Below are 26962 nucleotides of genomic sequence, written 5' to 3'. Positions count from 1 at the left end.
CGCTTTGAGCGGTCGGGCAACCCCCCGATTATCGGCTAGTGTAAGGCCACCGTTAGTAAACATGACCTTTGGCTCTGTTCTTTGGACTATTTTCTTCCCTCTACAGTCTACACATCAAACCTCTTTGCCGAAAATAGACAATCTACAAGCTTGTAGATCGGCTATTTTATGTAAATGCTCCCTTCAGAATAGGGATGCTATAGGGTTAATGTAAAACTAATGGGACCCCCTGTTTAAGACTTGTGTTTAGACAGTACATTATAAGAAATACTAAGTACAACTATAGTAACAATGGTAGTTTGTGTGTACAGGGTAATATTTACACATCGTAAAACATTGGTTTTCAATGCATCTTTATTGCAAAACCACATCAACAGCAGCTAAAATGCTAACATGCCAATGTACAAAAATGCAAACAAATAAATAAAATAAATTATAGCATTGCTATTGTTAAAGAAATATTGCAGTATTTGTTGTATTTACAATCCAGTTATCAGTCAAGGCCATTACTGTAGTAGCTCTCCCATTCAAATCAGTGATAATGTTAAAATCGCTCCTGACTGGATGGAAAGGTTGAAGTTGAGAGGAAAATTCTGTTGGGATTCTTCCGTTTTCCAGTTCCAGAATGTCAGTAGATGACACTAAATGTTGCATGTCAATGGGTCTTCTCCAGCGCTGGGATTTGAACTACATTATGTGACAATTTTAAAAATAATCTTGAATCTTAGCACCTGACCTTATTGACCCATTTTATACCTATACAACTTCAAACTCACTTCCTTTCTTTAATTAGCGTCCAGTGTTTAAGTGTCCCTCCTCCCTCCCCATATAAAACAAAGACAATTAGGGTTGGGAACCTTTCGTATTTTAACAGTCCGACTACTTAAAGGAGCATTCGGTGATTTGGAAACCCCCCCCCCCGGTCCGCCCCGGTAACAAGATGTGCACATAGACACGCTCTATCCTGATTGGATGAAGGCTGGCTAACCCTAGCCAAAAACGAAACCTACGGTTTTTTTGACCCCAGGGTTAACTGTGGACAGGGAGGAACTTCTTATATGGTCAGCACGCTCTAGTAGGGAGGATTATCCCCCCCACCTTTAAAGGTTTCTCTAATTGTGTACAGTTCTTGTAAATGAAGTAGTGCCGATGTTTAACAATAATGTAACTCTTGAGAGCGTAAAATGAAACCAAGTCCACTTGGTTTCATTTACGCTCTCAAGAGTTAAAGATCTAATAAGGGTCCATTTGGTTACCAACTCTGTCATTTAGCTGGGGACCACCTGGCTGGAACCCCCTCAAGGACCACTGGTTGAAAAACCACTGCTTTAAAATGTAAAAGTTTGAGAACCACCAGTATTGCAATTGTGTAGCAGCCGTGAAGTCCACATGCCAGCTCTGACAGTGTGATAAAACCCAGTTCCAGGAACGGTCCCAAACATGATGGAACCGATTCCTGGTTCCTCAATGTTGGAGCTGGTTCCTCCGGTTCTGGATCCCAACCCTAGAGACAATTAGCATCAAAGGTTTCCTTCCCTATTCAAACTGACGGGAATATGACCATTGTTAGCATGGGTGTCCGGGCTTCCCATTCAAATCAATGGGGCTGTTCAGTACACCTGGACAACTTCGTCCCATTCGGCGGGTGGCCAGCGCCCGTTGTCGCGCACATTGCTGGGAGACGTCTTCCAGTCCCATGTGTGCACAGGAGACTGCCACCCGGGGCCATAGTTGGCCTCCATGACGGTGTGCGCCTCGCAAGGGACTCTGACCCGCAGCTCCAGCAGCTCTGTCCAGCACAGCAAGAAGTGAGGGAAGACGTACCTGTAGAGAGAGAGAGAGAGGGAAGAGAAAGAGAGAAGACGAGATAGAAAAAATGAGAAGACAGTACCACTGTGCATACAAGGCCTACTCTATCTTTGGAAGCATTTTTTGGGCTTTGTTTTGGGCTTTTCTGCCTTTATAGATACAAGTGAAGATTGACAGGAAAGAGAGGGGGAGACACCCAGCAAAGATCGAAATGAACGGTACTCGAACACGCGACGCAGGCCAGAGCCTATATGTGGCATGTGCCTTGACCACTAGGCCAGTGGGTGCCCCACTTTGGAAGCATTTAAACAGACAATGCACTGCAGACCAGAATGTGTATAAATTCATACACATGCATTCTATAGAGGGTATGCGCGTGACATCATCATCATACCAGGAACTTATGCGGGAATGCCTACTGAGTGGCAAAACACTACTTTCTGGCCTTGACAGCCCATACATCCAAACAGAAAAGTCATATTTCATTGCATGAACTGACTTTAAACAACATTAAATTCACTTTGTCACTCACTTTGCCACTCGATTTGCCATTCACTATATGCATGCGCATACCCTCTATTGCCAGTTTGATCGCTTCAAATGCCCTTTAATCTTAAAATAACTAATAACCGAAAATAGCCAATCGCGCGACTTGTTGTGAGCTTATAGATAGGCTGTTTTTGCTGTGGAACATGCTTCCATAGAAGACATGCGGACTTTTATGGAATCCAAATGACTGAAATCAGTTGTGGCGACTAAGAACTTGAATCCATGCATGAGCATTACTAGTGTTATTACTTGAACTTCCTGCCGGTTCGGGCCTGAGTTCCACCGTTCCAGATGACGTCGCCGTCCTCGTAGTAGAAGAAGACGTCCAACTTGACTTCCTGCCCCTGGAAGGACAACTCTAGACTGTCCCCTACCTGATGGGCGGGGGGGGGGAGAGAGAGAGATTTAAAGTTTTAAATCTGCCATGCAAACCAATGCAGAGTCCCTTTCAAATGCTCAGAGTTGGCATGCGAACCTTTCCAAACTTGTGCTTGAGCGGCAGGCCGGCGCGCGCCATCGCCGTGACGATCTCAGGTCGGTAGTCGCGGGCGAACACGCCCAGGTCCACGTCTCGGCTCCACGTGATGATGTCACACTGCCGGAGCCACCCTGATTGGACGGGAGCGGAGCAGAGGGAGGGAGCAGTTAGCATCACTAGCACTTGTACGGTGTGTGCCCATTTGGTCACAGTTGCAGTGCCACAATGACAGATCTTGCAGATGGTCAAACAAAATGCCGATCATCTCTGGTATATTATTGTTTCATTTATTTTTATGATGAACAGATTTTCTGTTCACAATGAAGCATTATGAGACAGTTCAAATATGGTGCACCCTCCGATGGATTCTGTATGCGTCAGAGATGCAGAAATCGTACCTGGTAACATCACCGTGTTGTAATTGTTGCAGTACAATCAATGACTCAACCAGAACTACTACTATGTGTGTGTGTGTGTGTGTCCAATACTTTTAGCAGTACGCCCAGCTCACCCAGGCAAGTACCGCTGCTCAGCCAGAAGGGAATGGAGAGATCGTTCAGAGTCTTGGCGGAAAGGTGGAGGAGCAACTTCGCTCGTCTGCGGAACTCTATCGCTTCCTGCCCGCCATCGTCTGGGTAGAGCTAGGGGAGAAAAGGAAGGGAGGAATAAAACCCAACAGTTGAGTTGAGAACATGAGGTGAGACTTAATGAGAGATTTGTATCATAGGCTGTTGAACACGTCGAAATCGATGGAAAAATGTGTTTCTTTCATAAATAAGGACAATCTCCCTCTCCAATGGAGATGGAGGTAGCATAGAGCTACATACATACCGGTAAACAATGTCTGTTACTCTGTTTAGCATAGAGCTCCATAGACAATGAATGGCCAGAGAGTTAGCATAGATAGACGTACATACACACCTAATAAAGATAGTAAGAATAGAGCTACATATACTTGGATTGGGCGATATACCAGGGTATTTCGAAAGCCTGACAGTATGAGCTTCAACACCATTGCTCATATTTCCACTGAAACCCATATGGAGATTCTGTATTGATGCAATGTATTGTAGTGAACGACATTCACCACCAGAGGGCAGTCCGAGATGGGCTGAGAAAGATGGCGACTGTCAGTCACCATACCATACAGCACGTAGCCTCGGCACCCAGGCTATTTTCATCGTCTATACAGCACGCGATAAATGCTTTAGCCACTGTTTGGGAGTATTTTGAGTTTATCAGTGGCCTTGTGGTTAGAGTGTCTGCCCTGAAACTGGGAGGTCAGTGTTCGATCCCCGGCCGGGTCATACCAAAGACTATAAAAATGGGATCCAATGCCTGCCTGCTTGGCACTCAGCATCAATGGGTTGGATTGGGGGGTCAAATCAACTATTCAAATGATTCCCGAGCGCGGCACAGCTGCAGCAGCAGCTCACCACTCCTTGGCTGCGGCTCACCTGCTCAAAGAGATGGGTCAAATGTGGAGAACAAATTTCACTGCGGTAACGTGTGTGACAAATCATACAACTTTGAGTTTATGCCTGATTGACACTTCATCATAGGATAAACAGTGTGAAAACATACAACCTACAAGCTCACATCGCGATCATCTCTATGTGATGTGCGCTGTGATCTTGGAAACAGGCTATATTCAGCAAGCAACACGGTCATACAATAGTGTTCATTTAGCATTAGTACCGACGATAAAGAGAAACCAGTCAAGGTTCTAAGGTTCACCTCGATTCACCTAAGATGTCAGGAAAGTGTGATGGCATTTAATGAAATCACACCCGTGTGAAGTGAGGGGCGCTCTTATCATCATACGTCATCATACATCATCTCATTCTGGCCAATCACAATTTGCGTCCTCACTTTTGTCTTCAATGTTTGCGTTTACGCAAACCCTCAAACCTGGATATAGGTGGGGCTAGCGCCCCTCAAAAATCTTACTGCAGAAGCCTAACTAACATTATACTCACCCGGTAGAAGTCACGTGCCTCCCGGTGTCGACATTCGACGTAGCGCGCACTGTGCCGCTCGGACAGGAAGCGCGAGACATTGCGTGGAATTCGAACATCGAGGCCGTCCAATGTGGTCAAGACCAGCGCCGGTCTGAGTGGCGCACACACACACACACACACACACGCAAGTTCGCAACACTAAATAAATAATACACACGCTTATTCAGATTCCTTATACAATAATACAATTTTTAACGCATAGATTTTCATAGCCAAATGAAAAAAATATATATACAGGAGTGTAGACCTGTTCAGCTATTAAGACAGGAGGAACATTTATTCTTTGAATTGTTTTGTTTTTGTTCCATTCCTAAGCCAATTTTTCTGCTGCTCTGATGAAACTCTGTCAATCAGCACAACTGATAACATTTCTAATGTGATTAATCCATCCTCAAATCTTCTATTAACGGCTAGGTGTGCTGTCATGCTCATTTCAGCAAGGCTGGAGAGCTTATTTCAACCAATTACTTTGATTTAACCCATTTAGACCTGAGACCAGATTCTACCAATGTCTTCTAAAATCATGACAGTTTTTGAAAAACCTATGTTTCTATATCAGTGGTTCTCAAACTATTTCATGTCAAGGACCCCAGCATAAATTATATGTAAATGGCTGTCGACCCCCATCTGAAAATATATTGTTTCAGGGACCTCCCAGAAGCAAATATTTCAGTTAAAAACGTTCACGGTGAGAACGAAAATACATCGCATGGATGCAACTGGGACGTATCCTCAGTGATGTATCCCAAGGTCATCGGGGTTTTGGGTCTCGTGAACATCATACCCCTCACTCGGGTGACCCAGCCGGGGTGATCAAGTCCCGACTTACGTCCCAGTAGATACCCTCGATCAGACCCACTAGGGAAAGACCAGGGCCACTACTATGCCAGGACTGAGAGGTACAATTCTGGTATGTGGAGGGACTAGGCTCTGTGGGTTGACTCCTGTACGGGCCCCTCCTACGTCTCACCAGGTCCACTCCTGCTTTCACCAGGAGTACAGCGAGGACCTGTGCGTTGCACCAGACTCCCAGCACCAGACACTTAATTCAGGAGTGGTGGATTCTTGAGCCGCAATGGTTCTGCAGGCTCCACCGCTGGGCAACGGTAGTACTGCAGGCTCCACTTGCGGCTCGAATGGCCCTCCTAAAGGCCTCACCGAAGGTTTTTGGGCTTCCTCCTCACAGAGGATGCAGGCTGGGGCGCTAACCCACAATTTTTCAAAAATAGCAGATCTGCTATTTTTCAATAGCTAAAGTATAAAATAATGGTTAAAGGGTTAACCTGGGAGCCTAGCACTAACTGACCTGTCGTATGCCCCGGCGTGGCGCCCGTAGTCCAGCATCCTGAATGGGGCAAACGTTCGGTCGGCGGACGCCTTGAGCCGCAGCGCACCGTGCCAGAGGTAGTTCCCACTTCGCTCATACAGCAGTGTCACCTAGTGTAGGGGTGGACAACTTTGACAATGGCAACTAAATTTCCACAGTCACTCCAGAGGGCCACATTGCATATACTGTCAAGAATTAAATCATTAAAAAAAACAAAGAAGATATTAAATGGATTAAATCTTGTGGACTTTTCCTGGCTCAATGTAACCTAATCAGAATTCAGCCTACAAACTAACCGAGATTAGCGTACCTGGACAACATAGCCACGGTGGCGAAACAGGAAGTGCAGTGGAATCTGGTTGGCTGAGAGGTCGTCCATGCTGGCCAATCGTGGGTCTTCACCTCGCACCTCGAGCACATCGAAGCCTCTCTCCTCCGCCAGAGCTAGCAGAGATGGCTAAACGAATGAAAAGTATTGTACTCTATGTTAGTAAAACATTAGACCCGTCTGAAGTGAGTGGTGCTGTACTGTACTTGTGCTGTGCTGTGCTGTACTGGCCCTCCTCGCTGGCCTGTGTGTGTCTGTGTATGTGTGTTGGGCTGTGCAACAGTGACACTTGGTGGTGAACAAACGCTATAACGCTATTTTCGTGCTCAGACACAGCCAGGGACACAGGGACAGACCCGGGACACAGCCACACAGGAGTGGATGCACCACTCACATTTGCTGCTGAGCCACTCAAATTAAGCCATAGAAATCCAATGATGAAAAACCATTACTTCATCAAAAGGTTAACAGGCTATATTATAAAAACTGGTCAAACACTGGCCAAATTGTCAAATAAAAAAATAAAGAACATTTTGAAAATAGCTGAAAATCTACAAGCTCACCGCGTCTCGCAACACAAGGCATTGCAAGCTTTTAGATGTAATGCTTCAACTTGCTTCAAATGCTTGTCAGAGTGGGGGAGGGGGGAGTCTCCTGTTCATATATCATTATTTTGGGGGGTCCCCAGTTCAAAATATGATTATTTTAGGGGGTCCCCAGTTCAAAATATGATTATTTGGGGGGGAAGAGGTTGAGAACCACTGGCCTACTGTACTTACGTCGTACTTCCAGAGGTTGGCCAGCAGGGCGAACGAGGTGATGGGCCGCCCGGTGCACAGGAACGTGCAGTGGGGCTCGATCCTCCGCCGGCCATCCTGCTGCGGCGGCTCGTCTTGGGAGAGCAGTGCCAGGCTGGCCACGTCCGCCAGGAACACTGGCAGGTTGAAGTGCTGCGCCAGGCTGAGGAACTTCTTCACCGTGTTCTACCGAGATGAAGAGATGTATTATCATCATCATCAGTGGTGTAGTAAAAGCAGTGGTTTTCAGCCTTTTTTCATATCAATGCCCATTTTTTTCCTGCATTTGAGCCACACAGACCACCATTTGATGACATTTAGCCTTGCTGACCCAAAACTAAAGAATTTTGTTATCGTTGGATGAGATTTTGTCCACAATTCTGTGCTGTATTGATGCTGGTAACATAGGAGAGTTAACAGGCCAAATCTAAATAACTATTTACATTCTCTAAATGTGTAGACTTCTTGTAAATTAATTAATGCAGATGTTTAACAATAATTGAACCCTTGAGAGCATTTTACGCTCTCAAGAGTTAAAGATCTAATAATGGTCCATTTGGTTACCAACTCTCCATCATCTAGCTGGGGACCACCTGGAACCCCCTCAAGGACCACTGGTGGTCCCCAGACCACTGGTTGAAAACCACTTCTGTAAAGTAAACATTTACTCAAGTACTTTTGATTCTTTTACTTTTCTTTTTTACTTTACCGGAGTATTTCCAGTTTACTTTATCTACTTTATACTTCTACTCCAATACATCTCAGCAAATTATTATACTTTTACTAGTGTATTTTATTGCATCATGTAAAGCACTTTGTGAGTCCTCTGTGAAAGGTGCTATATAAATAAAATGTACATACTTACTTACTAGTGCTGCATGATTAATCAAATTCGAAATCTAGATTTAGATCTAGATTCAGACACCTATGTGATCTCATTTCTAAATTTGACCAAGAAATTTGACTGTCCAATTTATTTGAGTGACTCTTGTGTTTTAGCTACTAAGAGAGAGACTTTAAGAGATGTAAGGTCAAGCACTTTGATGTTGGTTTTTTTAAAGCCACAGTGGCTCCAGGTGCCACATTTTGAATGTAGTATATGTTCAGCCTAGCCTGACACTCAGTCTGAATTTTCATTTTGTTAACTTGTAGCGATTCAGGGCTGGAGCCAGGCTATGTTCAGCCACTACGGAACAAAGACATATTTTCATGGAAAAACAAATTGAATTGTGATCTCAATTTTTGTGGAGGAAAATTGAGATTCACATTTGAGCAAGAATCATGCAACACTAACTTTTTCTCCACTACAATTAGAAAACTTTAGTTACTAGTTACGTTGTAGATTTTGATTATTATTACAAAACATACATTAACCACTTCAACCCTATATGCAATTCGGCCATTTGAAAATAGACAATCTACAAGCTCACATTGTGTAAATCTTGTAAATCTTTTTTTTATCTTTTATTATTATTTTATTTCCCCCCAAAATTACTTGTTTGTTGATAATTTCCAGGATTTGGATCAAAATATCAGTGCCATTTTCACTCAGGTGGACTGTTTCAGAAAACTCTTATTTGAAAGACACCATATACCCACTGGTCCATAGTCTGTATAGTAGGCCTACGGCATGTATGTTTTTGTGTATATATATTGCTAAATTCAAAATCTAATTTCATGTTGTAGATCTAGAAAGTGTAGAAAATGATCCGAGTGGCGCGCTACGAGCTTGTAGGTCTGCTATTTTTGAAAAATCGAAGAACGACGGACATAGAAACATAGCTTTTTCAGAAAACTGTCAGGATGTAGAAGACATTTTTAGAATCTGATCTCAGGTCAAAATGGATTAACTTACCCATGCCACATCATTGGAGGACAGGTGCCCTGTTCTACCCAGGAAGTGAGAACCAGGCTGAGAGAGAGAGAGGGGAGAGAGATAGTTAGTGTACTAGTACCGGTACAACTTCTAGAACTGCTACCAATACTACACATCTAGAACTGCTACTAATACTACACATTCTATACCGTTACTGCAATTTAAATACCACAAGAAATAAATACAGTATGGGTCTGGGATTGGGGATCATTATATTTCTAGCCACCGACTGGACAGTGTATGAAATGCTGGGGGGCATTTTTTTAATAGAGGATGTGTGGTGACACTCATTTAACAAGTAAGTGGCACTTGCTGTCTTGCTCTCTCTCTCTCTCACACAAGAATACGCACATTTTATTCAGTTTGTAGAATGGGTACAGTTAAAACAAAAGGTACAGGTCAATACAAAAACTGCCACGAGGATGAAACCAGAAAAAGCCCTAAGACTTGTTTACTTCAGATCAGGGTTACACTTCCATGTGTACCCTAATTTATATTGTAAAATCAATGTTAATTTAACTAAGAGTCTACAAATGGAACCAAATGGACCCGCACTCAGTGTACACTCATCTGTACACTCTGAGTTAACTATAATTTAGCTGGGGACCCATGGAACTCCCTCATGGACCCCTGGGGGTCCCCGGACCCCACTTTGAGAACTACTGCCCTAGAGGGTCATTGGAGTTACAACAGTAACTAGATAGCCAAATCATTGTGATTTTTTGTTTTCTTTTTAGTATTAGTATTTTTTGTATGCTATTTCAATTGTAATGAAAATCACTGCTATTGGTCCCAAAGTGACTATAAAAAAATTGCTGCTATTTGTTATACCTTTATACCCTGTACCTTTATACCCTGTATAACATAATTATACACAATCTGACATAGCTCTGTTTACACAATGCTGTTCCCCCTCCACACAACATATATATATACTTTCCCCATTTCCAACTGTTCTTAAGTTATTATATATTTTGACACAATTGCTTTAGCAATGTAAAAGTATGTTTTCCCTAGCCCTGGTCCAGTGCTTATAGACTCGCTATATCGCTGGAGCAGGGCTATGTTTTCTCATGCCAATAATGCTCCTTTGAATTGAATCGTCAAAACCGATCAAATACATCTACGAATGCTACTGTCTCTCAGTCTCACCTTGTATGAGTACTGTCTGTAGTAGTACAACTGGAAGAGTAGAAACACGGTACTCGTAGCCACTAGCAATCCGAGTATGACCGATTTATTAATTCGAGGCATTTTCCCTGTGTTTGTTGTTGAGCCCAAATCAAGTATTGAGACGGAGGTGAAGATGATGCATTGTTAGAGAATTAAAAGCCACTTTAACAGCTGCTGCTGCACGCATGTTGTTGTTGTTGTTGTTGCTTCTGGAAAACAACAAAACACAGTGTGCGGACACTTCCGCTTCACGGCGGATGGCCAGTATTGCCAGATTGCGTGAGAGAAATAAGCAACTTGTTCTATGAACACGCCCGATTTTTGGGCAGTCAGGTGCGGTCTAGTCTCGCGTTACCACGATCTAAAAACTCCACAAATGTGGAATATTTTCGATTAAAAAAAACACAAATCTTGTATGGGTATGGGGGTCCCTGGCACAAAATATGTTTAGATGTTGTACTAGTACATCTAAACATACATGGCAACCCTGCCGTAAAGCTTCTTCTTCTTATTCTCCAGTTTTTCGGTGCATTACCGCCACCTTTCGATCAGGAGTGTGGATTAAATTCAAACGCAAGACGCAGAAGGGTGAAATCAGATCTCAACGGCGTCTGTTCTACTGCTGCTAAGACAGATATTAGGTTCTTTGCTTGCTTATGATTCTTGATTCACTATTTCTATATATTGATGTATTACCCTGTGTTGTGTTGTAACTTGTTCTTGCTTACTGTTCGCTCTGGATTAAGAGCATCTGCTAAATGCCTAAATTGTAAATTGTAGAAGCAGAAATAAGGGGAGGGGATGTGGATGGGGAGGGTTTTTTTTTTTTTTTTGCAACTGAATGGCTGTAAAGTGGAAATGAAGAATTTACATATAGTACACATAGTACATGCATACACCTTCCCTAATGATGATGGTTTCAGTATTTATTTATGGTGTATTGTCTCTATTATTAAGGTTATTGTAGCAGTCAATTTATATTGGGGGTCGGGAGGGGGCAGGGCGCGGGTCCCGAGACGTTGCCAAAGCATTTTCGGGGGTCCCCGGCCAAAAAGGTTGAGAACCCCTGGTCTAAGTATCACAAGAAAGGACAAAATGGCCTACGGTTCCATCCTGGAGGCAAACCTTTTCTGTGATAAAATGGCTACCAATGTAATCAAAAAGGTCAACCAAAGAACAAGATTCCTGTACAAGATCTCCTCACTGCCTCACTGGTCAGCAAAAATACTTTGAAGACCCTAACAGCCACGAGCCCTCATACTCAGAGCCCTCATTTCTTCATGCATGCACCTCATGGTACCACAGCACCTCAAATGCCCTTAAAACAAGGCTCCAGACATCCCAAAACAAACTGGTCAGACTACTACTTGGCCTAACTCCCAGAAGCCACCGGTCCTCACCCCCGCTCTTTTTGATAGGTTGGAATGGATTGACGACAAAGTACAGCAACTTGTACTCTGGCCTGGGCCGTGGCTCAGTGGTCCAGGCACCAGGTTCGACGTGGGTTCAACCTACTGTCTATCCCTATACAAATATAAAAATCACACCCGTGTGAACTGAGTGGTGTAAGGTCTTATATAGACTGATCAACTGTGGTCTGACGTAGTGTCTGACGTAATGAAATCACACCCGTGTGAACTGGGTGACCATAGCAACCACGCTCATTTTTTGGTACGAACAGACAGACAGACAAACTAACAAGGCCAGTTGTAGGAGTGGTTTACACCACTCAAAAAATAAAGGCGAAAGCCACAAACATTAAAAAAGGTCCCCCCGCCCCCACTATTCTTCTATAGGACTATTGTAGGTGTTTTCCCTTATTTTCTAACCGTGTATATGATGATTTCCTTTTTTGTTTTCGCATAGAAGTGTATATCTGTAAGTCTTAAATGTTCTGATGAATTATAAATGGAGGACGCTGATGTAAACAAGTCTTAGTGTTTTTTCAGATTTTATTCTCTTAGCAGATTTAGTATTGACCTGTATTTCTACAAACTGTTAATAACATTTTCAATCAATCAATCAATCAATCACTTCCTTCACAAGGCTTTGTTCCATTTAGTGTAGCACAGTGGTTCTCAAACATTTTAACACCCTGTGCGGCAAGGACGGTGTTCTCCGTTCAATCAATTAGTAACGCCCAGCGCTCAGGACGGAGATTGATAAAAAAAGGACGGAGATTATTGATATCAAAACCGATCGCATCGCTCCACAGGCTGGGAGCGTTTGTTGCGCAACATTCGATGTTATTTTCCGGTGGGACGTCATCGAAAATGTTCCCCCCCCATTTTAGCCCACGAGACGGCTTTAAGAAAATCTTAAAACGTGAACTATTTTATGGAGGGACAGACAGTAGGCTGACAGGAAATGGGGAGAGAGATGGGGGGGAAGACACGCAGCAAAGGCCGTCGGGATCGGGAGTCGAACCCGTGGCACACTGCCAGACTGGATTACCAGCCAAGGTGCCTGGACCACTGAGCCATGGCCCAGGCCATTCCGTCCAATTCTAAGCAAAAATCATGTGTTAGACGGCCCATCGCGGTCCCGTCGCTAGTCGCGTTAGAATGAATCATACCTTCCGTTGTTGTCGTTCGCCTCGGGAGTGTTTTGGCTACATCAAGCTACTTCAGCTACATCCGGGATAGCATCCAGTCCGTCGCTAAATGTGCTCCGCTGCTATACATCACTGGGCGCTCTGATTTAATGGATTAAATAACCCTGGGCGTTCGGGGTGTTTAATCACTGTCCCTGGTCTGGAAAGGCCTAAAAGGGAAGGGTATAAGATATTCCATAGCTTTAGTTCATTGCATTCACACATGGAATACCATCTGGTCAGAGGTCACCTTTGCGATTAGATGAATGCATTTGTTTTTATGTCTTAGATACCTTGTCCAGGACAGGCTTCAGACGCGCCTCCTCAGGAGACGTGGCTCAGATCTGAACCCATTTGATTTGGCATTAGGAAACACATGCGACCGCATGCCCTTGCTGGCGTCAACCCCAAGCAGGGTTCGAACCCGCATGAAAGGCATATGCTCTAACCGTACCTATACGTAGGACGAAATAAATCAATAAATAAGGGTGCTCCTCCAAGCGCATGTCTCCACCAGGCTGGGTTGTGTAATCATGGGTTGCATGGCCTTCAGGACGCAAGGGAGCATTTGTATGACATAATTATGCAGTGTGCAAGATTAGCTATGCACAGACACGGACATACGGAAACACAGACTGCAGAGACGAAAACATAATCTCCTCCCGACCTGACCATGCCTCCCGACCTGAGGTTATAAATAAATAAAATACATTTGAACACCCTTAGGGTTTTATATCTATGTCATCATGACTCACTTCTAATTTGATTTTCTGCATGATGGGCCAGATTATTAAATCGGATATGGATATAATTAGAATAAATGAAAAGAGGAGAGGAAAGGGAGAGGAGAGAAGATGAGATGAATGGCAAACAAACAAATGGTAAGCAATGAATCAATGGCCATTTGGGTCAAATTAATACTACTACTACTACTAATAATAATAATAATAATAAATACAATTACAATTTAGCAGATTCTCAAGTGCAAGTGCGAGATCATAGCACTAACCCTAGTAAACAACGGTCATGGTTTTATGCAAAGGCAACAATGTATTGCTTCAAATAGGATATACCGGCATAAAATAAAACTAGCATCTGTCTGAACAACATGCTAACATCTAAATTATATTCTTAGCATAAAAACAAAAACTAATTAAATAATAAAATGAGACCAAATCGGCACAGTAGCCTATAGCATCCCTCATCTAACTATATCTACCTATACTGTACCAACCACCATAGCAGTATGGTCTACCTCTGTGGTTCCCAAACTGGAGAGAGGGGGGGGACACACACCATATAGTCATAAAAAGGCGGAACTCCTTTTTGTGCGGAGCCTGGGAGTCGATGGGCGCTTGTTTGTATATGAACTAGACCGCGACGGAGGCCCGCCGTCTCAAGCGAATTTGAGCCACGTGAGACACCACTGAGCGAGCTAAAGCGAGCGAGTTGCCGTGTCAAATGTTGCGAAGTTCGCTTAGCCGACTCAGGGCCGTTTGAGTTGCGACCCGATAGGCAGAGAATAGTAAATCATGTTCTGGCGAGAGCGTTTTACCCATAACCCCGCCCTACTAGTAGTAGCCGGCGCTGTAAAACAAGCGTCCCATCAGTGCCCATCGACTCCCAGGCTCCTCAAATAAGGGAGTCCCATAAAAAGGTATAGACACCTCCTTCGGCTCTGGGGCATGTGTGTGTCTTTCTTGAAGGCAACATGGAGACTTCCACCTTCGCTGCTAGGAAGTTCCTGCCTTCGTTGCAGACATGTAGCTCCAATGAACTGCAGCGGCCAATGAGGCTATCTTCTATGGTCGGGACCCAAATAATTTTGGGGGGGTCCCCAGATAATTCCCCAGATAATTCGCTTAATCTGCAACATTGTTTTCTCAACAGTAAACTATAAGCACATTTACAATGTTACAAATTGAGGTGTGTGTGTGTGTGTGTGTGTGTGTGTGTGTGAGAGAGAGAGAGAGAGAGAGAGAGAGAGAGAGAGAGGATTAGGGCCACACACGGACAATTTCTCTCTCTCTCTCTCTCACACATGTCAAAGTGGATCTGTCAGAAATATTCTGTATTCTTTGAATAATAATAATCACATGAATATTAAAACACACTGCGGGGAATGAAATAAAAATGAATAAAATGTGCGTCCCTCAGACCGTCTGCCTTTTTATCAATCTTGTTGATTGTGTGTGTGCATCTCCCAGGCTGTCTATGCATCTCCCTTTCAGAAAATAATGTTTTTTAGAAGACATTTGTAGAATCAGCCTCAGCTCTTGATGGGCTAAAGTTTAAACTATAGGCCTATACATTTTTTTGTAAATTGTCTTTGAGCATTGAGGCCCCTGGTGGTCAAGGGCCCCTGAACTGGCCCCATTGGCCCGGAATATAATCCGCCGGCGCCGCCCATGGTTATCGAAGGTTTCAGGTTCTTAGAAGGTTCTGGGTTATACCCTTTGTAGTCAAACAGAGTCCTTCTGCCTGCGTTTCTGTCCAGTTGTCGTCGTCTCTCATTCCATTTCACTGTACCTATTCTGCTGATCCAAACCTATTTCCTTCCCTTCCCAGTTCGGTCTAGCCATTATACCCCAGAACAAAACTAGTATTAGTACTAGTACGACTACTAGTACATATACAAAGTCATAACTCCCTTGCCAGTTGCCAGGATGAGACAATTTGAGACACATGCGCACGCACGCACGCACGCACAAGCATAACATTAGTAGTGATGGCTAATTCTCTCTGACAGTTGTAACTCTAACGCCTTCAGGGCAAGATTAGCCACATAAGTGGGTTAAGTATGTCTCTCTGTGTGTGTGTGTGTGTGTGTGTGTGTGTGTGTGTGTGTGTGTGTGTGTGTGTGTGTGTGTGTGTGTGTTGGAATGAATCTGAAAAGCATGTATTAGCATTATTTTAGTGATTACAGGTTGTTTTAGTAACTCTTTCATTTCTCCTCTCTCTTAGGAGTACTAGCAATGGCAGTAAAAATAGTAATAATAGTATAATACTGTAGTAGTAGTAGTAGTAGTAGTAGTATATAGGAACTCTGTCCATGTTCCTTTTATTCTCATATGGACATGTCATCAGTCTATATGCCCATATATAGACATGCCCTTATCATGAGCATATTGCCCGGAATGGTTTAGTCATCTGAAATAGTCTAGTTTAAGTCGAAATATATATTATATCGTATGATATAATATACTAAATATCATACGATTTTAGTCGTTTGATCTAGTTTAGTCTTTGTTTAGTCTACAGTTTTTTTTTAATCGACAAAAATGCATTTTGTCAGACCTTGATGTCATCGTAATCGTAATGCCTGATTTTACACTTGGTTGCATGCTGAAAATAGCTGATCTACAAGCTCCCGACGTGTTGTCAGCTTGTAGATCTGCTATTTTCAGCATGCAAACAAGCTTACAATGACTTGTCTTTTAGTTCTACTCGATCTCTTGTCCACTAGTCTCTGTCAGACATTTTAGTCTAGTTTTTATTTGTTTCATCGTAGCTTAGTTTTTATTTAGTTTGTTAGTGAAAAAAGGTAGTCGAACATTTTTCATCATAGTTTTAGTCGACAAAATCAACACCGTGGGCAACAGCCTATCCGACCAACTCGGCGCCGGGCACCAGTGGTCCCCAGAGATGCAAGGCTGATTTTAAGGTCGGTCGGACAGGCGGTTGTCGCGATTCGTGAACTACAGCTGCCCATACAGAGATTTCCCACATTTACAGTCGTACTGTATAACAATTTAAATTTATATTGTAGTGTGGAAGGAATGATTAACAACTCATTAAAAGGCAGCAGAAATAAAAGAATAGCAGTAAACTTGCAGTAGTAAAATATGAGCACCAGTCATAGTATTCTAAATAGGACAACATTAGTCTGCTTGCCAGAAACGGCAGAAATGAAACTGCAGTTTAATCACACCCTGACACATTTCATGGTTAACAGATTAGCATAATCCCTTCTACTCTCTCTCTCACTCTCTCACTCTCTCCCTCTCTCTCTCACTCCGTCTCTCTCCCTCTCTCACTCTCTCTCACTCTCTCCCTCTCTCTCCCTCTCCCTCTCTCTCTCTCACTCTCTATCTATATGAACGATTGAATATAAAATGTATAAATCGATTTAATTGAACACTTTTATGAATGTATGTGTGCTGCCTACTATTACTACTACTATAGCGGTATGAGATTGGGAGATGACAGAGAGCAAGAAAAGAAAGCGAGAGAAGGGAGTTTGGGTAAATGTTCCATGTAGGGCATACTGTATAGGTCATGTTGGACATGTAGGTCAACCTTCCCTTTCAGGCCTAGAGTTCTTACATGGGAGAGCTTCTTATTAGGCCTGTTTGGTTTTGAACACTTTGTTTGCATCTATATGCACCCAAATAAACTGAACTGAGCACAGACGGCTAATGAGTGACGGTTGCTATACTGTCAGTAAATGTGAATCTCATTGTCCAGTGACAACGTTAGTGTCAGCTTATCCGTGGTCATCGTATCACAACTGCGTGTGGGTGATCTGTCATCAGAACCGAGACATGATACGAGCTGAGCCACATTGGATTAATGTGTAGAGAGGGAGATCAGGGCGTTTGTGTTCTAATAAGAGACAATGACAAGGGACATACCGAGTGCAAGATAGAGAGACTATAGAGACAGAGGAGAGAGAGAGAAGAAAGAGACATCTGTTAAGCAATATTGGATCATTTCATAGAGAGACAGAGGGAAGAGAGATAAGGAGAGATAAAAAGAGAGTAGAGAGACAAAAGAGACAGAGACAGAGGGAGAGGACAATTGACTACGAGACCCAGAGCAAAGAGAGAGAAAGGAGGGAGAGACAAGAGAAATATTGAGAAAACGACAAGAGACCTGGAATAGAGAGAAGGACGAGACTACAGAGAGAGAGAGAGAGAGAGAGAGAGAGAGAGAGAGAGAGAGAGAGAGAGAGAGAGAGAGAGAGAGAGAGAGAGAGGAGAGAGTGAGAGAAAAAGGAAGACTAGAGAGAACAGTGGAGTCTGCAGAGAGAGAGAGGGGGGCAGAGAGAGAGAGAGAGAGAGAGAGAGAGAGAGAGATGGCAGTTCCTCAGTGAGAGGGAAGGGAAGAGAGGAGAGAGACGTGTTTCTCTCTGTAAATGCAAGAAATGAAATGTACAAAGAGCTTGAGGAAAGATAGGGACAATAAAGAAGAGGGAAGGAGATAGATTGAGAGAGAGAGATAGAGAGAGAGCGAGAGAGAGACTGGAATTTATTCGTCTGAGTCGTCCGTGAATTCATCTTGTTTTTGTTTTGGATTTTCTATCTTTCCTTCATTTCTTGTCATCCGTATTTTCCCCAAACAAAAGAAAGGAAAAGGGTTGTTTGTAAGTATCAATTGTTATTGTGCTATTACTGTTACAATTATTAGGCTATACTATAGTGCCATTTCTAGTTCTATAACTATTACTAATGCCACTGCTACTGTAATAGTAGCCTACTCTTACACTGTATTATTTTTTTGTTATTGCTACTGCTGCTAATACGTCTATTAATATTATTATTACTACTATACCGGTATATTACTTTCACTACTGCCACTGGTAATATTACTCCCCCTTCCCATTCAACTGGTCCTCGTTTCTCCTACTCGCCTGCGATTGGTCGACACAGATGGACACACCCTTCTACCATGACAGCATGAGCGGGGCCTTCACGCCGCATCATCACCCGTACCCCCACCGTTTCCATGGCGACTACGAGCGCTACCCGAGCAGCAGCGGCGGCAAGGCGGCCGCGCCAAAGAAGGCAATGACCACGTCGTCCTACTCCTCAGGCCCGGTGGCGGGGCTGGGCGCAGCAGGGGGGGTCAAACCCAACTCCCTGCATGGGCTCCCTCCCGCCCCCCCCGCCAGCGTTGTTGGCCAGTCGCTGGCCCCCCCGTCCTCCTCCGCCTCTGACGCCAACCTCCTGTTGGTCCAAGCGACCAATCACCACGGCTTGGCTATGACCGGCCACGCCCCTATGTTGCCCGGCGGTGGGGGGGGCCACACCCCCAACCCCCCCGGAGGCCACTTGCTGTACCGCGCCGCGCAGCAGGCCACCAACGAGCAGGAGGGTTTCGCCGACGGCTTCGTTAAGGCTCTCGCAGACCTCCACAAACAGAACCAGCTGATTGGAGGAGGAGGAAGTGGAAGTAGCGCACCTGGAACGGGAGGCGGCGGCGTGTCGGGAACAGGTGGGGCTATCATGCTTAACACTCCCAACGCGGATCGCGTATCAATACGTTATCAATTAATCAAACGTCGGGTGCGGATCACGTATCAATACGTTTCAATCACTTTTTTATAGCATACTTTCATTCATCTTTTTACCCACCCGGACAATGAAGAACCATCGCCCTATCATTGTTGCTTAGTCCCGCTCACGTGATCAGAAAAAAAACCAAAAAAAAAAACCCCCCCTCCCATCCTGAAAACAGGAGGGCGGGCCGCTTTACGTGTAGAAGCCACTAAGCCAGTCTAAAATGGACGCGCCCATGGAATGATCCAGTCGGTGTATGAAAAGAATCAAATTTAACCTAACCTCGCCTCACCAGGCTTTCCTCCAGCTATTGGCTTTCACACAACACTATACTACTCGATTCCCCCCTCCCCTCCTGTTTCTCCTGCAGGAGGAGCCTGCGAGATGGGGGCTCTGTCCTGGCTGGCTCTGTCAGTATCGACGGGCCGCCACGACAAGACAGTGTGCCGTTGGTGGATCACGTATCGCCATGCAGAACCGTCATAATCGGAGATCGCTCGGACGTGTGATTGTAACGCTTTTTTATTCATTATAATTGTAGTGATGAGACCGCAATGAACGCATCGGGGACGTAATCGACCCGGGTGTAATGTATAACGAACTTTTCCGCGTCCTAAACCGTGGTGTTGTGATCCGTTGTCGTTGACATCACAGCCGGGGGAATCTTTTTTTTCCTCCATCGCCTCCAACCTGCATGCCCAGGCATGTTCTCTTGTTAGTAAATATACTTCACTAGCTTGAAAAACAAAATCAGCTGATGATGACATTTGACAACGCGTCTCACCGTTATACTATAGTTCTGAACCGAACGGTGAAATGGGACTTTTTATAGCCGTACGGATCAAGACTTTTGCTGCCCAATGTGCCCATGACCCCCCCCCCCCCCAATGTTACTGCGATCAAAACAATGAAAGCAGTGAGATAGATTAGGCGAGGCGGCAATCATCATCAAAAAGAAAGCATAGTTATGAAGGTTTATAGTCAGACATTGACAGGCAGATATAACAATAAACACAATAAATATGCTATACATCCTATACATCGAATGAAAGCCCTGAATGTGTACTTTTACGAGGAAAAGCGTAAACATTGATCCCATGTACAGTTTGTCATAAATTGGATACTGGGTGGATGCACATTGCGCCCACCAGATATAACTGCAGAGAAGACATGGACCTGAACTCAATATTCACAAAATAAGGCCTATAGCGACATATAAATACTATATACCGTATGAAACAGAAGACTCTCTGCTTTCATAAGAAAAAAACTTCTACTGTAGTAATAATAAAAATCACACCCATGTGAAGTGAGTGGTGCAATATGGGACAGAGTTGCACCGCTCACTTCACAGGGGTGTGATTTTTATTATTACTACAGTAGAAGTTTTTTTCTTATGAAAGCAGAGAGTCTTCTGTTTCATACGGTATATAGTATTTATATGTCGCTATAGGCCTTATTTTGTGAATATTGAGGAGCTCACGTCCATGTCTTCTCTGAAGTTATCTGGTGGGCACAAGCTGCATTCAATAACCAATTACTGTCTAACTGTAGATGGGATCAATGTTTACTGTTTTCCTCGTAAAAGTACACATTCAGGGCTTTCATTCGGTGTATAGGATGTATAGGATATTTATTGGGTTCAATTTTATATCTGCCTGTCAATGTCTCTGACTTTAAACCATCCATAACTCTGCTCGCTGTTCAAGATAACCACTTCCAGGCAAATGCAGGTGTTGCAAAAAGGTCAATATCTCCAGAATGGAACATGGTAAAATCAAAATGTATTTTTTTAATTGAAGTGGACAAGTTCAGCTTTCTTTTGATGTAGGCGTGTGATTCTCGCTATAAGATAACATTTTACTGTGGGCCCCCGAACAAGGCCTTTGTGCAATGTTAAATGGCAGCAACATCCAAATAGGCCTGTTGAGATCTTCCAGCAATCAAAGTGTTAAGACAATTTACGTTGACGATTGTCACACAAACAACTGCGATTAACGATTCAATTGTTTAGACATGACAAATAACTTAAATATACAAAGAAAATACTGGCATATGTATTAATTTTATACTTTCAACAAAATGTAAAAATAGCAGAAATAGCTGATCTACAAGCTGACAACGCTATTTCCACTTTTTTATATTTGAAAATGTACGAACATTTTTCAACACGATCACGACGATTATGCGACAAATAATTGCGTTGATATCAAACGATTGCGATCGGACGATGATGTCCTAATTGTGTGACAGGCCCAGGTGGAACGGGAGGCGCCGACGCGCCCATCTACACCAACCTGAGCAGCTACGGCGCCCAGACCCACATGGGCTACCACCAGACGGGATACCAGGGTGCCGCCGGTGGGCCGGGGGGCCGCGACACCGGACCCCTGCAGGTGGTGCCTCACGCTCCTCCTCTTCCCGCCCATAACTCCTCGTCGTCTCCAACCCTGTCACCGGTTGACCAGGAGACCCAGGAGAGGATCAAGGTAATACTATATCGATGAAAAATACTAATACTATATGACTATACTACGGGACTAGACGACAGATTTAATGCGTCAAAATACTGTAACGGAAAATGAATGGACGGTAGCGCATAAAAGGGTCAATAGAGTGCATAAAACCATACAAACAGTCAAGATGCAAAATCAGGAAAGTGGACGTTGTATGATTTTTGGAGGGGTGCTATAGCCCCTCCTATATCCAGCTTTTGGTGTGTATCCACAAACTTTGTCCTACACAAACATTAAATTCCCATTGACAATGAATGGAGAATTTTACATCATGATGAGGTACGATGATAAGAGCGCCCCTCACTTCACACGGGTGTGATTGTTTTGGTCTATAAAGTGCATTTCATGTGTGAGTGAATGGGTTGCTGGGGGTGGGACAGGTCATATTTGCAGGGAGTTTAAAGTCCCTGTCCAAATAATATCCCATGGTCTGGGGTTTAATTCCTCGGGGGAAACCCAGAGGAAAATTCCTCCAAAATGTCCAAAACAGAAACGTTTCCCTCATTTAGTATTCCAATATCATATGAATTATACATGCACTTGAATGTCTAGAGTTCCCATGCACGGTTGTGCTTGTGTTGTGTCACTCTCAACGTCTCTGCATTACCCCCTCACTGACTACAGATGCATTTAGTGGGACTCTGAAATGACGTCTGGTGTGTGACGTCAACTCGTCTTAGCTCCATTTGGAACCTCAATATCTATCTACGCTGCTTACGCTTTAGCTCCGAGATGAGGTTCCAACCCGTGATATCCCTACACAGGTCGAAATGGGGTCTAGCTGGGTCGAGCCCGTCCACAAACAGTGGATTAAACCCTTTTCGCAGTATTGATTTCAAAAAGTAAACATATCAGAACAGAGATACAGTTGATAAACTTAAAGTGGGCATGTACATTTTTTTGTCTGGGGTAAAACAACTGCTTAAATCAGGCTTTAAATAAAAATGTAGTCCAGTCAACCCCTGTTCACATGCGCAGTACTACTTCTGTAAGATTGCATTGGGAAAACATGGTACTGGCTGACAAACAACCGCTTACTTGGGAAGAGTTCCGAATCACTGGCCAATCGGATGGGGGGAATAGATCGTTATTGCACGATTTAAATGTTTTAAAACGGTGATGGAGTGCAATAACAATAGTCTGCTTGCCTATAATCAACCACACTAATAATATAACTCTACTCCTAGTATTACTACCGCTTATAGGCTACTATAATTGATCTATCCCTCTCTCTCTGGACTCAGTTGTCTCTGTTCTCACTCCTCTCTCCCACTCTCATTCTCTTCCTCGCTCTCCCTCCCCCTCCCTCCCTCCCTCCAGTCGGAGAGGAAGAAACTTCGGAATCGTATCGCGGCCTCAAAGTGTCGCAAGCGCAAGCTGGAGAGAATCACCCGCCTGGAGGACAAGGTGTCGCTTCTCAAGGGCTTCAACGGCGACCTGGCGTCCACGGCGGCCATCTTGAAACAGGAAGTGGAGCATCTCAGGGAGAATGTGCGGAGTCACATGACTCGCGGGTGTCAGATCATCATCACTGGAGGAGGAGGAAGGAGAGGGGGGGAGGTCGTAGAAAAGGAGGGGGGGAATTCATGGGGGAAAAAGTCTAAATATTAACCACTTAACGGGAGTCCCTCAGGGCTCTATACTAGGCCTATAGGTTTTTTTTTGTTTTCTGTTATTGTGAGGAAAGCTTGCGCTGAACACAGCACACAACAACGTGACGTATACCGCGTCTTGTTATGGGATATCTTCAGCAAAAGATTTCCTCACAATACAGATGCTGGGGTTCAAGCGTTCAGGGTCGCCACTCGTTCAGGAAGGAGGGGAGGACCAATCGCTGATAGCGAATCAGCTTCCGTGGGGATCTGAAAATGGCTTTATTCAGATTATTTATTTTGTATTGCTGATGTTTGATGTACAGTATTTATTTATTTCCCATACCTTTTTGATGCATTGGAATGGACACATGTATACTGTAGATGTATACTTATTTTATTTATTATTTTGCGTAAAATGTTATTATAATTAAATTATTTTATAAGGATATTTTTATTTGAGTTGAAGATTCAAGTGTTTTTATTCTATTTATTTATTTTTGTTAAAAGCCCATTACAATTGTAATTTGTTTTCCACACCCAACTCGATCGATTCGTCACATACCGACGCTTGGTCTCTTTTCATCACGGGTCACTAGTGTCGATGTTCGTCGACTAACGTTTTTCACTGACGAAAACTAAATAAAAACCAAGCTACGATGACTAAAACTATTGGCAATTTCTTCAACAAATAAAAACTAGACTAAAATGTTAGGAAGGGACTAGTGTCTAGTGGACAAGAGATCCAGTATCTACAAGCGGCACGTTATGTGAGCTTGTGGATCGGCTATTTTCACTTCAGCAAGTGTAAAATCAGCCATTATATTACGACGGCATCAAGACCCGCCAAAATTCATTTTAGTCGACTAAATCAACTGTAGATTTAGTCGACTAAAACTAGTCCAACACTAAAACATTCCAGGCGTCTAAAATGTGACTAAAGCTAAATGAAAACTATTCAAGAGCCTATGACTAAAACTAAAATCAAAAGATGCTGTCAAAATCAACACTATACAACGAATCAGAATCAAAAGCCACAGCTAACAAGGCAGGGGTTCAGTCAGAAGCGGACTTGAGCCCCGTGAGGAGTGCCTGAGTGAGACCGCACAAGACAATAGTAATATGGGAAGCAGTGGTGGAAAGTAACTAAGTACATTTACTTAAGTACTGTACTTACCGTAGTATAATGTTGAGGTATTTGTACTTTACTTGAGTATTTCCAATACTTTTACTTCTACTGCGTTACATCTCGGATCCAAATATTGTACTTCTACTCCACTACATTTATTTTAAAACTTTAGTTACAAGTTACTTAATTATTATTACAAAACATACATTAAAACCCATTGATGCCTGATGCAACGTATACGTTGTTCTACCCTTGATGCCGGCGCGCTCTCTGCGTCTCATCAGCTATTGCTATACATGTAGCAACATAACTATTTAAAAAAGAATTAATCCGAATTTGAAGGTTTTTAGAAACCTTAGGTCAGGCCCTAGAAGGCGTTCCCAGATTCGGCCTCAGGCATCAATGGGTTAACCACTTCAGCCCCTATATACATTTCACCCATTTGAAAATATTTTATTTTCAAAATATATTTTTTTAACATGTGCACCTTCTGCATAATGAGTATACTTTCTACTTTTGCTATAAAGTACATTTTATATCAATACTTTAGTATTTCTACATTGCAGTATTGATACTTTTACTTAAGTAAAGAATGTGAGTACCTTTTCCACCACTGCATATCGGACACGAAAGATAGTTGCCCGAGTGAGAATGCATTTTTTTACAATTTCAAGTTTGATTGGAAAAACAGTTGCCATTGTGTTTTTTGTCGCAGTCGAATGCGCCCCTCCCCCTCACACAACACAATGTTGTGTCAAACCATGTGACCTCCATTGGAAATGCATTGGGCGGCCATGACACAACACAGCATTGATCCAACGAGCACGAGAATTGCATTAAAGGTGTGAGCTCAGCCTAAGTCCAAATTTCATTCTGACCCCTCCACGAAAAGGCCTTGTTGTCCTGACCCCTTATCCATCATTTATACATATATATTATGGATAAATAGTGTGGACTTAGACTGTTGCCACCATACCTACTGGCCAAAACTGGAACTGTAGCACGCCATGTGCGTAACGTGCGTTCAGACGAGCAGATGAAACGATGCAAAAAACGCATCACAGCATAATTTGCGGCAGCTTCACGTCGCTGGCTTCCATTGACAGTGAATGGTAGACTGCATTGTTTCATCTGCCTGTGTGAACGCAACATTATAATGGTACTTCCGGCAGTCTTCCGGGTGATTCAAAACGCCACTGAGCAACTTCTATTGAAATTAATAACAGTGGGCGGGTCTGTCCACACTCTATCCTTTATAACTCTATGCCCCACCCACCAGAGCATCAAGTGGGAAGGAGTAGCTTATGAGGAGTATAGGGAGGGGCAGACGTTTAGAATGCAACATATTTCTCCCTAGTGGTGAGATAATAAAGATGACTCTTTTATACTTTTGAAATGATGAATGATCTCTTGTAAACATTCATAATAAAAAGGGATGCTATGTGTGTTTTCAATTGTAAATGGGTAATTTAAGACACTCATAATGCAAATGCCAGGTACGTAGTGGGGAAACAGGCTCTTCAGAGTAAGTCTTTAACCTTCGCTTCTTTTCTTCAATGGCCGAGGGCCTTTCCAAATGAAACACTAAAGCGGGTAAGATACAAGGTTTTCTACGACCTCTGTTTTGCAGGCGGGCCAGGTAAGATACGAGGTTTCTCCTCTGCCTCTCTTTTCACAGGGGTAGGTAAGATACGAGGTTTCGCCAACCCTCAATACAAGCGTGCCGTTGTCCTCCGTGGTTTGGAAGTACCGGTCCTAAAAGCCTACAAATGAAGGGCGACAATGAACATCCAAACTTTGAGCAGTAAATGTGTGAGTGCGAGGGGAAAGAAGTTTAGGGAACTCACCACCCGATGCAAGGTCAAGTACACGCTGCCTGTCTAGCGCCCAAGGTGAACCAGCCGACACGAGAGCAGAGAAGGACTTTTACCTGAGGAGCCAACTCGGCGCAGCTGCCGGTGATTGCGGGATGGGCAGGGCGGCGTTATCATATCAGTCTGTCTGATAATTAGATTGGGCACGTAAACGCCGCCTATTACCTGTCGGCGGGTCTTCTCTGCCTGCATGTCTCTCTCTCTCTCTCGTGTGGATGGTTACCAAGGCATCGCACTTACTTGCATGGGGCATTTTAGAGAAATCCACTAATATATATATATATATATACTGTATATTATATAAATCCCGACCTACCTACTGACAGACCAGCCTACCGACCGACCGACCGACTGGCCGATCGACCTATATGACTGCGGTTCGATTCATTTGCATTTGTTATATTTCTTTTTTTAACAATCATTGTGTTCCAATATTTCTTTTTTTATAGATTGGTCTACTCCAGTGGGACCTGTCCCGCAGATGAACAAGTAGATTTTACTGCCTCGACCTAAGATACATGACAAGATCATTTTTTAATCAAATGTTAATTCTGAGAATAGAATAGTGGCAGCTATGGTTTCTGGGCAGCATTTTCCAGCTGTGACATCAATCTGGACC

General features: G+C 43.6%; 2 protein-coding genes across 2 annotated transcripts; one reads left to right on the top strand and one right to left on the bottom strand.

The window, feature by feature from the left end:
* Positions 1–336: 336 nt before the first annotated feature.
* On the bottom strand, positions 337–10599 carry fktn (fukutin). Its single transcript, XM_079524661.1, has 10 exons — positions 10338–10599; positions 9165–9221; positions 7292–7495; positions 6495–6641; positions 6164–6294; positions 4816–4948; positions 3348–3477; positions 2834–2967; positions 2608–2732; positions 337–1824 (listed from the first exon to the last, which is right to left on the bottom strand). The coding sequence occupies exons 1-10, from the start codon at positions 10437–10439 to the stop codon at positions 1611–1613; spliced, it is 1377 nt and encodes a 458-aa protein (XP_079380787.1). The 5' UTR covers positions 10440–10599; the 3' UTR covers positions 337–1610.
* Positions 10600–18173: 7574 nt separating this feature from the next.
* Positions 18174–26828, top strand: LOC306939387 (transcription factor JunD-like; the record flags this gene model as incomplete). Its single annotated transcript, XM_079523973.1, has 6 exons — positions 18174–18316; positions 18603–19167; positions 21486–21721; positions 23069–23239; positions 26100–26108; positions 26793–26828. Exons 2-6 carry the CDS (start codon positions 18603–18605, stop codon positions 26826–26828), a joined length of 1017 nt encoding a protein of 338 aa, XP_079380099.1. The 5' UTR covers positions 18174–18316.
* Positions 26829–26962: the final 134 nt, after the last annotated feature.

The sequence above is a fragment of the Electrona antarctica genome, assembly GCF_951216825.1.
Source record: "Electrona antarctica genome assembly, chromosome: 16".
In the NCBI taxonomy this organism is placed as follows: Eukaryota; Metazoa; Chordata; class Actinopteri; order Myctophiformes; family Myctophidae; genus Electrona; species Electrona antarctica.
The sequence above is the reverse complement of the archived record's forward strand: the minus strand, read 5'-3'. Positions and strand labels throughout refer to the sequence as shown.